We start from the raw sequence: 14,296 nt of genomic DNA, 5'->3' as shown, positions 1-14,296 counted from the left end.
TTCGTTCAGTAATCTGTGAACAAGTGCCCCCACTGCACAGTGGAGGCCTTGATGCTGAAGATGGTCAGGTGTCCTGAATAAGGCCACAGAGCTAGGGGAAATAGCCAGGCTCAATTCCAGGCATTTTCACTCCCACCCCTTGTGCCCCATCTTCAGTGTTCACTGCGAGCCTGCCCTGCTCAGCACCACTCTGCTGTTCCACACGTATTCTTCCTTCACCCTCCCAACTACCTGGAGAGTCAGAGGCCATCATTATCCTCATTGTATAATAGGGAAGACCAAAGCCTAGAAGGGCCACATGGTGAGGACACATTCACACTGGAATTCAAATTCCGGGGCCTGATTCAGAGTCTGTCTTCACAACCATCTACCCCATTGTTATACTGGGAGGAAGAGGCCAGTTCTCAACCAAGTTTAGTGGGAATGGAGTTTGACTATGTTGTCCCTGGCACCTCCCCATGTTCTTTCAAATCATTCCACATCCTCCCCTGCAACTGTTCCTATACCCGGAATCCTCTTCCTCTTTTCCTCCTTCACTATCTGTTGATAGAAAAGGGTATCATCAGCTCTTCACACTGCAGTAAGAATTTAAAGTACTGCACACCCTCCCTCTCACCCCCAGGGGTTAATCACACTAAAAGGCTGACCTCCTATTTTGAAGAGGAAAGATCTGTGTCCTGTTGCCTTCAATTGGAGGGAGCCTCCTAATCAGTCTTTATATAGTGCAATCTCCAATTTGGAATATGAAGGAATATGAAGGCTGCTGAAATCCACATCATAGCACACACTGCTTAAAGCCGCACCCTCACCCCAGAATACACACCCACACATATAAGGCACTGAAAAAAACAAACATTACCAAAGTCCTTTGGTAATCACTTCTTCTCCGGGAGGCCAGACAAGGGCACAGACCTCATTTCTTGGGCACATACCAAGCACACGCTCAGGGTTGAGCAATTCACTCTGGATTTACTGCCATGAATATATCATATGTCTTTCTTGAAATGCCTGCGTTCACCCTGTGCTACCTCTTGGAGTAATGAATGCCATGTGTTTACTAGCCATCATTTCAATAAGTGATTTGATTGTATTTACCCCAAAAGAAATTATTTATGCTTCATAGAATTCCACCAAATTCTGCAATATTTGTTTCAGAATTTGGTAACCATGCACTCCACAGATATATATATATATATATACATATATATATACACATATATATGTATATGTATATATATATACATGTATATATATTCATACCATTGAGCATAAAAAATGGCATATATATATATATATATATATATGGCCATTTTTTATGGTTAGGACTAACTTCTAATACCAGCCCCCAACAAACAAATACACCCCCAAACATCCAATCACACATATATATGGCATATATATATGCCATATTTTATGCTCAATGGTATGAATCCAGAAATTAATGAAATACAGTTCATTTCTTCAAATATGACAGAAAACAATGACAAATAATGATAATATCATCTAATATCAATACCACGGATCAGGAACTCTGCTAATTTCTTCATCTGCAAGGCAAGTGGTTAAGAAGGCAGAGTGAGAGCCAGAATGCCTGGTGTCAGACCCCAGCACTCTCATTTACAAGCTCGAAGACCTAAGGAAGTCACCTAACAGCAGAGTGTCTTCAGCGGGCAAACAGGGACAATGACAATGAAAGTGCCTGCCCTGAAGCACTGTGTTGAGGACTTGTGAGTACCAGTCAAGGCCTCAGAGCAGGGCTGCCTCAGAGGGTGTGCTACATAAGTCATCTCTATTATCCTTATTTTTTAATTGTTAAATCCTCTCCTTTCATCCTCACAACCCTGTGAGATGGGTGCTGGTATTACTTTCTTTATACAGACAGGCAATTAGGCCTGAAAACATTCATTGACCTACTCCAGATCACACAATTAGTGTCCAAAGCTAGGATCTAACATCACAGACACTCTTGCCACAGACAGGCTAATGGGCAATGGTGGCACGCTGCTGACTCCACTCCCTCACAAAGGAACGGGCAGAGCATCCATGAAGCTCTGCAGTCGAGGAGGCAATAAGCCCTGTGGGTAGTCAGGGAGGGCTTTTGGAGGAGGTGACATTGAATGCTCTGCCATTGGAATCCTGAGAAATGCAGGATATAAAGATGTGAGTCTCTTTTTCCTGGAGAAAGCTTCTGCCAGTCTTTGGGAGATCACTTCCTGCAGCGACATAAGCACCCAAAGGTTCCCATAGAAGAACCCCTTTGACCCACTCACATCAGTTGCTCAGCCTATCTGGTCAGCATCTGCACATGCTTTCACTGCTCTCAACTCAGAAGGCGGAGTGGAAGCTTGGTGGTGCTTTCCCAGTTCAGGTGCTGGCAGATAAACAGACAATGAGTTGCAGGGCTTCCCCTCAGCCCCACTCTGGAGCAGGAAGAGGGAAGGGAGCAGCTGGCCCCATCTTCATCATAACTCAGACTCTCAAGGATGGAAGGAAACTTTCAAGCCCTCAGTGTCCATAAGCATTATCTGGACCACTTGTTAGAATACAGATTGCTGGGGCCCACCTGGGGATTGGTGTGGCCTGAAACTCTGCGTTTCTAACCAGTTTCCAGTGAAGGTGGTGGTCCTGTCCTTCCTGATCACATCAGTAGTACATGGCTGACCAGTCCCTAGCCCAGCATACAGTGGGCATCCACTTTTTCCCAACGGGGGTCTACTGGGAGAGGTAGTGCAGGGCTGTGAAGGTGGAGAGAGGATGCCACTGGCTGGGGGGCCTCACACACTAACTGCCCATCTCTGGAAACTGAGAGGCTAGGACAGATGCTCGCAGAGATGCAGCCTCACCATAATGCTTGTATGTTCATAGAAAAGAAAGGTCAGAAGAGCTTCCAAAAGAGCGAAGGAGAAGGAGAAAGCTCAATAGTTATTTCTGTGAGTTGGACCCATGTAATGGAGACCACAGTCCCTTGCACCCACCATTAGAGTGTTTAGCACAGTTGGTACAATCTGGAATTTCTTAACTCACAGAAGGGGAAATGTGCCTGGATGGGCATTAGTTTGGGGGACAGACTGCATTTTGGGCTCCAGTTTTCCAGTTTTCTTTGTAGTCATACAATTTGCACGTGACTTTGCAGTTCCCCCATTAAAGGAGCAGAGTGTTTTTCCTGCCCTTTGTCTCTTGTTTGGCCATGGGATTTGCTTTCTCCAATAGGATGAGGCCAAAATGGCAACATGACAGATCTGAGCTCCAACAGCACAGGCCTTGCTTGTTTCTCCTGTTCCTGCTTCTGCCACCTAGAGAAGAGTCTGTTCCTCCAGAGGAGGATGAGAAACTCATAGATCAGGGCCCAGACGCGCCAGCCAAGACTAGACGAGATCCACCAACTGCCAGCTGACCCCAAGATTCCTGAGAGCAGCAAACTTGTCCCACTTGGCCATCTCCCAGTCCACCTGCAGTCAGAGTAGCTAAATGGATGCTTCCCATGGAGTTCTGCTGAGATGCTAGGGTTGTTTCCATGCAGCATGATTGGTAAAGTTTTCTTTTCAGAGGTGCAAGTTCCTCAGGCCACAGGGAGAGCTCGTAAGAAAGTAGCAGAGGGCCTTGCTGGTGGGAAGAGTAATTTTGAAGGAATATGGACAAATGGCAAAGACTTACTCTTGATGAACTCCTGGCCTCCAACACGTAATGTCACCTGGCGAGTCTCCTGGTCATATGTCACTCCAGGACATGTAGCATTAGCCCGGGCTTCAGAGGCATCCATCCAGTCTTCAACATTGCAAAGCAGGACACTGGGTGAGCTCAGCAACCCACAAATGATAGAACCTGAGGGTCACAAGAGGGCGGAGAGGTCAATGTGAGGGAGGGGGTGTTTTGGAGACTCTTCTCTGTGCCCTGAGAGCATCTGAGGATGAAGCTAGGTGACAGCATCTCAGGAGAAGACGTGGGCACTAGAACTCAAGAATCTGGTTTTAAATTGAGACAGTTCTGCCTGAGTGTCCTGCAGTTGTCTTCTTGCCAAATTTTAAAGGGGAGGGTCACCTTCAGGTCTGCTGATCCTTTCCCTCCCCTTGAGACTCCTTCTTTATGGCATGCACAGCATTCATAGCACCTCCAACCTCCTGGGTGCATCACTGCCAGAATCGTCAGTCACCATGGTCTATGCCTGCTGAACAGGATGACTTTTCTGAGCTACTGCTGCTTCATTTTCCTCCTCCTTTTTCTCCTCCCTATCTGCCTCATTTAAGTTCATTTTCTCTCTCTCTCTGTCTCTGTCTCTGTCTCTCTCTCTCTCTCTCTCTCTTTCTCACTTACTCGCTCCCATTTTCTCACATGTGCGTGTGCACGCACACACACACACACCCACACACAGGAGCTCAATCTTGAAGGGTCTCATAAATGAGTATTTACATTCAAAGTAAGAAACTATTCTTTTTTTGAGATGGAGTAAGAAGCTATTAAAAACTAAGACCTACGTACCAATGACACAAACTTCCCTATTAGGAAGTAAGCTCCTCATCTTTGGATGTATCTAAGCAGAGACTGTGTGTCCATATGCCTAGGATGCGTGGAGAGAAATCTATAACTAGGGGAGATGACACTGGACTCTCTTGTCTTGAATATGTCTTCTGACTCTCAATTTCAAAAAGCTACCCTAAAATTATAACTTTGTTTATCATCAGGAAGACCTACTCCCACACTAATGGAATTTGATAGTGATTTTAGTTGGATACATTCAAGTAACTCACATGTTTTTTGTATCTGCCATGTGCCAGCCACTACGATAAGTTCTTTAAGCATATTAATTCCATTAATTCTTATAGACATTGCGATCTCCATTTTACTGAAGAGGAAACTGAGTCTCATATAAGTTAAGTAAGCTGCTTGAGTATATTTAGATTTATAATTTATATCTATGCCATTTGGATAAATAACCCTTTTAGGTAGTAGAATTTCTCAGACTCTCCTGGATAAAAAATAGGGCAATATATTATCCCACAACTCCTACTCCATTCCTCATTCTAATTTCCTAATTTATGTCCAATCCGGATCTAGTTCTAAATGATTCTATCTCCAAAATTTCCCCAGAGGAGATGACTCATGGATGTCTGGCTTACGAATTTCACACTGTGTCCTTTTCCCTTCTGCTGGCCTCTGTAAAACTGCAGTAGTTATAAACCCGGCAGCAGTAGCAAATCTAAATTTTTTAAAAATGGCCTTTGAGGTCATCTAATGTGGTAGTTTTTGAACAAGGATGCTTAGACTGATGACATCAGAAATACGGGGAGCATTTTGAAGATGTTCATTTCTAGGTATCAGCCAGAATTCCTGACTTGGTAGGTCATGTGTATGGGGCGGCGTGCATTTGGGCATAAGTGTTTGCAAAGAGCATCATGAAGAAATGTTGACCTAGTTAGACCACCTCGTTTTACAGGTGGGAAACTGAGGCACAGAAAGGAAGAATGATTTTTTTAGGAGCTGAGAAATGATAGAATGGCCAGCAGACAGCAAAAGCCTCAGCAAAGTGCAGGCTTGAGGGCCAGCTGCAGAGCGTGAGGACGGCACCAGCAAGGGGCACACTCAGAGCCCAAAAGAGTTCGAGGAAGGCTGATCACTGCGGTCTGGCTCGCTCGAAAGCCACGAAACAGAATGATGGAATTAACAAGAGGCAGGGTGCATTTTTCCTTTTGCTCTCAGACCTCAGTAGAGAAATCCATGCAGCTTTCTTCTTTAACTAGTGCCAAATGTCCCTGAGAAGGCTGTGCCTGAGAAGTGGGGCCGGGGAGAGGCTGGAAGTCACTTTGCTGGTCACATACTGCCAGCTTAGCTTCAGTTACACTCCCGTGACCCTGAGGCCACTCCAGGCCCTCAGAGCCCCACTTCTAAGCAGCCTCCACTAAATGTAGTTCAGAAGCCCCATGAATTTTTACTAATAACTCTCAGTGGAAACAAAGCCATGGAGGGGTGGAGGTTAGAGGAGGCTGGAGACTTGCTGGGAGGGGAGGAAGGAAAGGAGGGGAATCCACTGGAGTTAAATGACTTTCCAGGCTGTGGTAAAGAATATAGCGAGATTCTGTTCCTGGTCATCAGTAGGTCCAGCCAAAGCTTCATTAGTTAAAACTCCAGATGTGCCCACTGGACAAGACTGGGGAAAACATCTGCCCGATACTTTAGGTGTTTCTCAAAGAAGGCTTGACTTTCAGCATTGCGAGGTGGGTGTTTGGTTCAACATAATTCACAGATCACAGGTTAAACTTGGAGGGAAAAGCAAGCAAGCTGCTAGCCAAAAATATCACGGAAAAAAGGATTTTGTGGGCTTACCGCTCCACAGAACAAAAACATTCTTCCATATATGATCCTAAGGAAAATGAAATCAACCTTTCCAGCTTGAAAAATCACATGGTCTGGTGAGTAACTGTACATCTGGGGAAATTGTGGTATCCTCAAAAAATACATTTAGTTCAAAGAGGAATCCTGGATTTGAGTTATGGTGTTTCTAAATATAGATAGACATCAAGAGAAATACGAGGGGGGGGGAGCGTATGTGTCCATATAACATATTTTTCCTATTGTGTGTGTGTATGTGCGTTTAACATATTTTTCCTATTTAAACACTGACAGGAATTCACATCACATAATCACAGAGCATTAAATCTAGAAGGAATTTTAGAAATCAGCTCTTTCTAATCTGTGTTTCCTCCCCACCACTCCCCCAAAAATTCACATTTTAGCCACCCTTGACCACTGTGAGCTAAACTCAGCATTTTTCAGAAATCACCTTGTCTGAACTCTCAGCAGCACTCAAGACTGCTGACAACTTCCTCACCACACAACGCTGTCCCACCCTGGCTTTCACAAGGATCCACCATCCTCGTCGCCTCTTCCCTCTCTGGCTGCTCCTTCTCCATCTCTTTGCAGATTCTCTACCTGTTGCACAGCTGCTCATCAAGATGGGCTCCATCCCCCTTTAGTTCCTCATTCTGCACCCTCCTCCTAGAAAATCCCATCCATACTCTTAACTTTGATATCGTCTCAAAACTGTAATCCACACATTTCTATCTTCCACCCACACTTCGCTTCTGAGCTCTGGATCTTTGCCTCTAAAAACTCAGCCAACATTTTGTGGATGTCTCAAAGTCACTTCAAACTTAGGATACCCCACATGGACTCATGACCTTCCTAAATCTCCCTCTCCCATTGCCAAATTGGACATCTGATCGCTTTTATTCTTTGCCCCACGCAGGTGAACAAGCTAGTTACCCAATAATAACTGACACCTCTTTCTCAACCCCCGTATTCAAAGTCCTGTTGAATTTGCCTCCTAAGGATGCTTTGAATCTGTATTCTTTTCCCCTTCTCCACTGCTATGGCCCTAGCCCAGGATACCATCTCTTCTTCCCTGCACTTTTAAGGATCTTACAAGAAAAACTCACTCACTGTCACAGGGACAGCACCAAACCATTCATGAGAGATCTTTAACGGTTACCTAACACCTCCCACTAGACCTCATCTCCAACAGTGGGGATCACATTTCAACCTGAGATAAGGAGGAACAAACATCCAAATTATGTCAGGCATGGCCCTGCCAAGGTAATACCAGAGGCTCTTGCACACAGGAGGCAAGGCTAGTCCTTCTCAGAAGGAGACACCCTCTACCCTGAGCCTAGTGGAGATATCATGTAGATGCTAGAGGCAGTGACAGCCCTAAAAGTAAATCCAAAACACTTGCTTCTTGGTCAGCTCCACATCTCAGTTAATAGTCTTCAGAAAAGCTGAGTCTCTCTGTCTCTAGCTCAGCTCACAAGGACACCTACTCTGAACCAAATCCCCCTACCCCGTCATCTAAATACTGCTCACCCCACAAAGCCTGGCCCAAGGTCCTCTTCTTCCAGGAAGCCTTCCCTGACCATCCTCTTGATAACCCCTTCCTTCACACTCCAAGGCTTCTACGTCTCTACCTCACTGGGTGCTTGCATTGCACACTGCCTAGTTCTCGAACCTGACACCGAGTAATGCTCCAAACGTGTTTGCTGAATGTCAGCAGGGATGAGGAAGCGAGTAAAGGTCACTTCCCTTTCATGCTGCACACTGCCTCCCCCATCAGACCCCAAGTCTTTTTCATCCGTTCCTAATGCCCAGCACATTCAATTGCACATACAAGGTAATTGATTAGAGTCTCCTGTTGACTTCGGTGAGAACCATAACAAAATACATTGGATTAGTTCAATTTTTTCTAATTAGAATTTTTCATAGATTTAATGTGACCAGTCACATAGCTGCTTACAGGGTGATGCTGCTAAGGAGAATTGCGCTGGTTTTCACATAAAACAGTCACCGTTTGTTATGGTTAAGGAGAAATAGGATTGTATTTCACATAAAACAGTTAGAGTTTGATGCTGCTAATGAGAAATAGGGTTGACTTTTATATAAAACAGTTAAGTCCCTGTTAGACAATCAGTGGTACACCAGGAGCCAAATCTATATGTAGTATTTCGCACTCATCATCTTTATAACAATTAGTCCAATAGGGAGTATCATTCTCTCTATGTTATAAACAATGGAAGTGCAACTTTATTTAAGCAACTTGTCCAAGATTGCTTGTCCAACACAGCCAGAAAGTGACAGCAGGTACTAGAATCCAGGTCCATAAAACCAAAGTCCCTTCCCAACCACTAGGCTACACTGCTGAGTCCATGAGTTTATTTCCATAGACAGACATGCCTCCCCCCTGAGATACTATTGAAAATGATAGGCATATTGATTACAAGACCTGGTATGCAGTAGGCACTCAATTGTTGAATGAATGATGGGAAATAGCAATGAGCTAACACATGTTTCAACCAAATATGTCCAGTCCAGGCTTCACAGGTGACAGTAAGGTGCTGTGGAAGACATACTTTGGATCAAATCCTGGCTCTATAACTTTGCAATGTGTCTGACCATGAGCAAATGATTTAAATTATCTGAGCCCTGGTCTCTCAGTGTGTAAAATGGAGTTTGCAGAATGTCCCCTAAAGACAGCAGTGAGGAATAAACCAGTCCTACAGCGTGAAGGGGCTGGCACAGTGTGCAAGGTGTGGAATATGAATGTGAATATCATGTGTGTATCACGTACTTGACTATCGCCTTCTGTTCGGGTGTGGGCACTCTCCCTGTACTCCCCATGCAGCTCCACGCTGCGTGTCTTGCTTCTGCACCCTTATGTGTTCCCCATCCCTTGTTAGGCCCTGGCCCTCACCGCCAGTATTACCTCCTTGGACCTGTGTGAGGATGAAGCCATCACAACACGGATCACGGTCACATGCAAGAAGGCAGAAGAGGTGAGCATCGGTCAGACTGGCTCCTGAGAACACAACAGGGTTGTACAATCCGGAAAGCATGTTTTGGAAACCAGTAGGTTCAAAGCTTTTCTGCAGTGTTGTGGTGGATCCTTGGCCTGGGGAAACACAGAACAAAGTTTTAAAAGACCTCAAAACATGACAGACTTGGACAGAGCTTGCTGATCTCATAGGACAGTTTGTTGACTTAGCTGCAACTGTGCTCAAGGCAGCCTGTGAGCCAAGATGAGATGTTCTCTGTGCCACAAAGCTTCTGGATGTGCCCGTGCATGAGGAGGGTGGGGCCAGCCAAGGCCATGGCCCCAAACCTGGAATATCGGGATAAATGCTCATCATGTCTTCAAGGGTTCAAAGGGTATGTGTAGAAAATGGCCATATATTATGTTTATTGTTATCAGCAAAAATGTTCCGAGCTGTAAATGCATACACAGACACTGTGCCACAGGCTCTACCTACACGGTTTCATTTAATTTCCACTGCCCTGCTCTACTATCCCATGTGTTTCTGTCACACCAATTAGTTTGAACACATGGTAGGGAAGCTTGGCCACTGTAATGCTGAAGTCACATTGTGTGCTCTACCTAGTTTTCTCAGCATGTCATGCCTGTGCCACCAAACATCATCAAAGGAATGCTGTGTAGACAGATGTAGCTGAATGAAGCAAACTGCCAGAACTCAGCACTGTACACAACACCTATGATCCTACATTCTTCCTCTGGCCTGGGACTGGCCCCACTCAGGGGCTCCGTCTTCAAAGTGACAGTTGCAGAGTTTTCCCTTCCCTTTGTGCGACTAGCCCTTGTCTCCAGAACTCAGCAGCTTCAACACTTCCTTATGCCCTCCCCATCAAGCTAAGGCGTCCTTTTACATTTACAAAAGCATTTCTTTTTTCTTTTTTTCTTTTTTTGAGATAGAGTCTTACTTTGTCACCCAGGCTGGAGTACAGTGGTGAGATCTCGGCTTACTGCAACCTCTACCTCCTGGGTTCAAGCAATTCTCCTGCCTCAGCCTCCTGAGTAACTGGGATTACAGTGTCCGCCACCATGCCTGGCTAATTTTTGTATTTTTAGTAGAGACAGGGTTTTACCATATTGGTCAGGCTGGTCTTGAATTCCTGACCTCGTGATCTGCCAGCCTTGGCCTTCCAAAGTGCTGGGATGACAGGCATGAGCCATCGCACCCAGCTGAAGCATTTCTTTAGTATAAATTCAACACATCTTTTTAAAAACTGTTGTAGCATTTTTAAGTAGAATTGTTATTGTTTTTTTCCATTCATCTACCTAAAAGTGGCATGGTTTGGGTTCCCTCTCCCTCACTCTAGTTTTTTAATCAGCCCTATTAATCTTAGAGCATCATTTTGCAAACATGAGATTTTCTAGGGATAGATAGAGAGAGCAATGTAGCCTTAATGTTTGCCCATTCTTATGCCCTTTTTCCATTTAAGGAAAAGTCTGAACATGCGAACTGTCTTGCTCAGGTTTACACAGCTGGTGGGTGGTGGATGGGACACCAGGACCTGCACCCTTCACCACTCTGACCTTCTGTCAGCCTTGCATATCACCACATCTTATCTGACTTACACACCTGAGGGTCATAGGGAGGTTTTCAGTGTGCGATCAAGAGCACAAATTTCAGATCAGACAGATCTGAGGGCTCCCTGCCAAGCAAATTCCTAATTCATTGGATTCTCAGCCTCCCAAACCTCCCAGCTGTACAATGAGGATGATAATAAGTAATATTCACGAGCATTGAGCAGACAAAATAACAGTGGCTCACACCTGTAATCCCAGCACTTTAGGAGGCAGAGGTGGGTGGTTCACTTGAGGTCAGGAGTTCAAGACCAGTCTGGCCAACATGGTGATACTCCGTCTCTACTAACAATACAAAAATTAGCCAAGTATGGTGATGTGTTCCTGCAGTCCCAGCTACTCAGGAGGTGGAGGCAGAAGAATTGCTTGAACCTGGGAGGCAGAGGTTGCAGTGAGCCGAGATCCTGCCACTGCACTCTAATATAGACAACAGGGTGAGACTCCATATCAGAAAAAAATCCAAAATGCATATAAAAGGGCTGAACAACAAGCCTGCCACTTAGCTTATGCTTAGCAGATGTTTTACACATCTCCAAAAAGCCAGCATCTTCTCCATCCAAGCATTGGCTCACTCAGCCCCTTCTTCCTGGAATGCCTTCAACTATGCCAGGCAAATCCATTCTTCACCAAAGCTCAGCTGAATTAGAAGGATCCATCTCTGCATTTGAACAGTTAGAATTAATCTCTCTCTCCCTTGATCTCTCATACGTTCCATTTGTGCCTGTCCTAAAGCCTCCACTGTCCCTCTCTCTGTATTTAAGCTATTTGAGAGAGTCAGCTTCCCCTACCAGCATGTGATTCTCCAATGTTTGACACCGTAATCATAGCCTTATGTGACTATTTAAAAATCACTGTCAGTTAATTAAAGTTAATGTTGCGATAGCCACCTTCCAAATGCTCAGTAGTCATGAGTGACTAATGAACAGCACAGATTTGTAGACCATTTCCATCACTGCCACAGGTTCCATTGGACAGTGCTACTCTAGAGTCCAGGACACAACTCAGCTCACCTTTGTATCTTCCACATAGGGCAGGTGGCAGAGAGGACTACCTACGCTGAGAACTTGGCATGGTGGCTGCTTTTCATCCTTTAGATCTCAGTTCCAATGTCCCCTCCTCATGATTCCTTCTCAGACCCCTGAAGCAGCTCATATCCATCTTTACCTCCCTGTCCTGCTTTGTTTTCATCTAAGCACTTACCACCCGCTGAATTGATCTTATTGCTGGGTCAATTCCTCTATCAATCAGTGATTCTGTTTTGCTCACCAACGCATCCACAGTGCTGACAACAGTGCTTATCGCAGCGTGAGTTCTCGTAACTATTTACGGCAGTGCCAGTGCTGAGCTGCCCCGTGCAATGGGAGAGGCCTAGACAATGAAGCAGGCCAGGAAGGCCTTTCAGACTCAGGGGAGGCTCCATTTTGATGTCTCATGTAGTAAAATGGTTCGTTTTCCTAGACGTCATCTGTGAGATGAGGGGTTGGGCTACACAACCTCTAAACAACTGTTGGGCATTGACATCCTTTGATTCTGAAAGATCCGACAGCTCATACCCCAAGTTGAACACCATAGATATTAAGTGGGTGTAGGCAGCAGATGGTACTGGGTAATAGATCAAGCTCTGAGACTCTGACCCTTTCTTTAGTTTCACCTTCCAGGTTACTGAAGGTCAGGGATGGGAATAGACATGATTAACTAACTACCTACTGGGAGCTGAGGACGTATGTGGGTGACTTTCAGAAAAGTGTCCTTTCTTCCCCAGTTGCAACATAATACCATTTTACAGAAGAGAAACTGAGTTTCAAGTGAAATAAAGAGGTTGCTTCTGATCAGAGACAGAGCCAAGAAGAGGGAGGTGGGAGTTGAAAGCCAGACCCAGCTTATTCTCCCCACCCCCTCCTCCTCCTCCTCCTTCTCCTCTTCCTCCTTCTCCTCCTCCTCCTTCTCCCCACCCCCCCTTCTCCTCTTCCTCCTCCTCCTCCTCCTCCTCCTCCTCCTCCTCCTCCTCCTCCTCCATTCCACCCAGGGCTAGAATGGCTGCCTGGTGCATCTTTTGCTGTAAGCCAAAACAAACCAAAAAAAGCAAAACCTAGTTCTGCCCTTGATTTAGTTTGGCAACAAGGAATTTTCCCAATTTCCTTTGTAATTTTACCCCGAAGTATAAACTTTCAAGAGACAAGGAGGAAAAATAAAAATAACAAACACTACAACTTTCTGTGTGATGTTGAAAAAAAAAGTAATGAACATTTAAACAGGAATACAATTGCAGTTTAAAAAATGTCATAAAACGGTATGTTATTATTTTAAAGACATTTTTGGTAGGGGTTACTGTTCTATTTTGATTTTTATTTTTAGAAAACAATCCCTATGTTTTGTTATTTAAAAAGAAAACTGGGTACAGCAGCTCACGCCTGTAATCCCAACACTTTGGGAAGCCGAGGTGGGTGGATCACAAGGTCAGGAGATTGAGACCATCCTGGCTAACATGGTGAAACCCAGTCTTTACCAAAAATATAAAAATTAGCTGGGGTGTGGTGGCACCCGCCTGTAGTCTCAGCCACTCGTTGGGGGAGGCAGAGAGAGGTTGCAGTGAGCTGAGATTGTACCACTGCACTCCATCCTGAGCAGCACAGTGAGACTGTCTCAAGAAAAGAAAAGAAGAAAAAAGTAGAGAAAAGAAAAGACAGTAAAAATAATTGGAATAAAGATTGAGGCAGAAATCCTAGTGACACTGATCATAGAGAGATCCGAGCTCTGCCAGACTCCAAGCTCCCAGGCAAACTCTCTGTGAAGTGGGGATGGAGGCATTAGGTGAGAGAAGGACCAGAGGGGAAAAAACACCAACACTTGTCCCTGCTGTGGGCTGGCGATTGCTACCGAGGTCAGGGCCGCTTTGGGCCTAGGCTGTGGCATCTTCACTTGCTGCTTTTCCCGGCACACGTCTGAAGCTTCTGGAAGCCCCAAGCAACTCTCCCTGAGTTACGAACCTCAGAGAGTGAACCTGCACTCCCATGCTCCCAAGCCCCAGGTCCCAGGTGGAGCCGCCTTTGGCTCTCATCTGGTGCACAGCCATGGCCTCGGGCCCTCAGGAAACTTTTTAGCAGGAATGTAGATGAATACAGAAATGTTCTACACTTGCTCGGCTTTCCTCCTGAGCCCAGCCCTGTCCTAATAGCTTCACAGTTGTCACCTCATTTCAACCTGCTGATGACCTTGGTCCACTCTGACTCCTGTTTTACAAGGAGAAATTGAAGCCTAGGATGTCAAGGAACAGGCTCAAGACTATGCAGCTCCTATATGGCAGAGCAGGGGATCCACACAGGCGGGTGGCCCCCACTGTTCCCCCAACTCCAAAGCCCTTAACAGCTATAA

The 14,296-nt window shown here is 45.4% G+C and overlaps 1 protein-coding gene across 1 annotated transcript in view; it reads right to left on the bottom strand.

Annotated features, from left to right (window-relative positions):
* Positions 1-14,296, bottom strand: part of TG (thyroglobulin) — a 273,908-nt gene that overhangs the window by 186,207 nt on the left and 73,405 nt on the right. The window contains exons 26-27 of the mRNA XM_003933694.4: positions 9,248-9,433; positions 3,655-3,822 (exon numbers count right to left, since the gene is read on the bottom strand). Of these exons, the coding sequence (XP_003933743.2) occupies positions 3,655-3,822; positions 9,248-9,433 (354 nt within the window). The remainder of the gene's footprint in view (positions 1-3,654; positions 3,823-9,247; positions 9,434-14,296) is intronic.

Source organism: Saimiri boliviensis, chromosome 15, assembly GCF_048565385.1.
Source record: "Saimiri boliviensis isolate mSaiBol1 chromosome 15, mSaiBol1.pri, whole genome shotgun sequence".
NCBI classification, from domain to species: Eukaryota; Metazoa; Chordata; class Mammalia; order Primates; family Cebidae; genus Saimiri; species Saimiri boliviensis.
The sequence above is the reverse complement of the archived record's forward strand: the minus strand, read 5'-3'. Positions and strand labels throughout refer to the sequence as shown.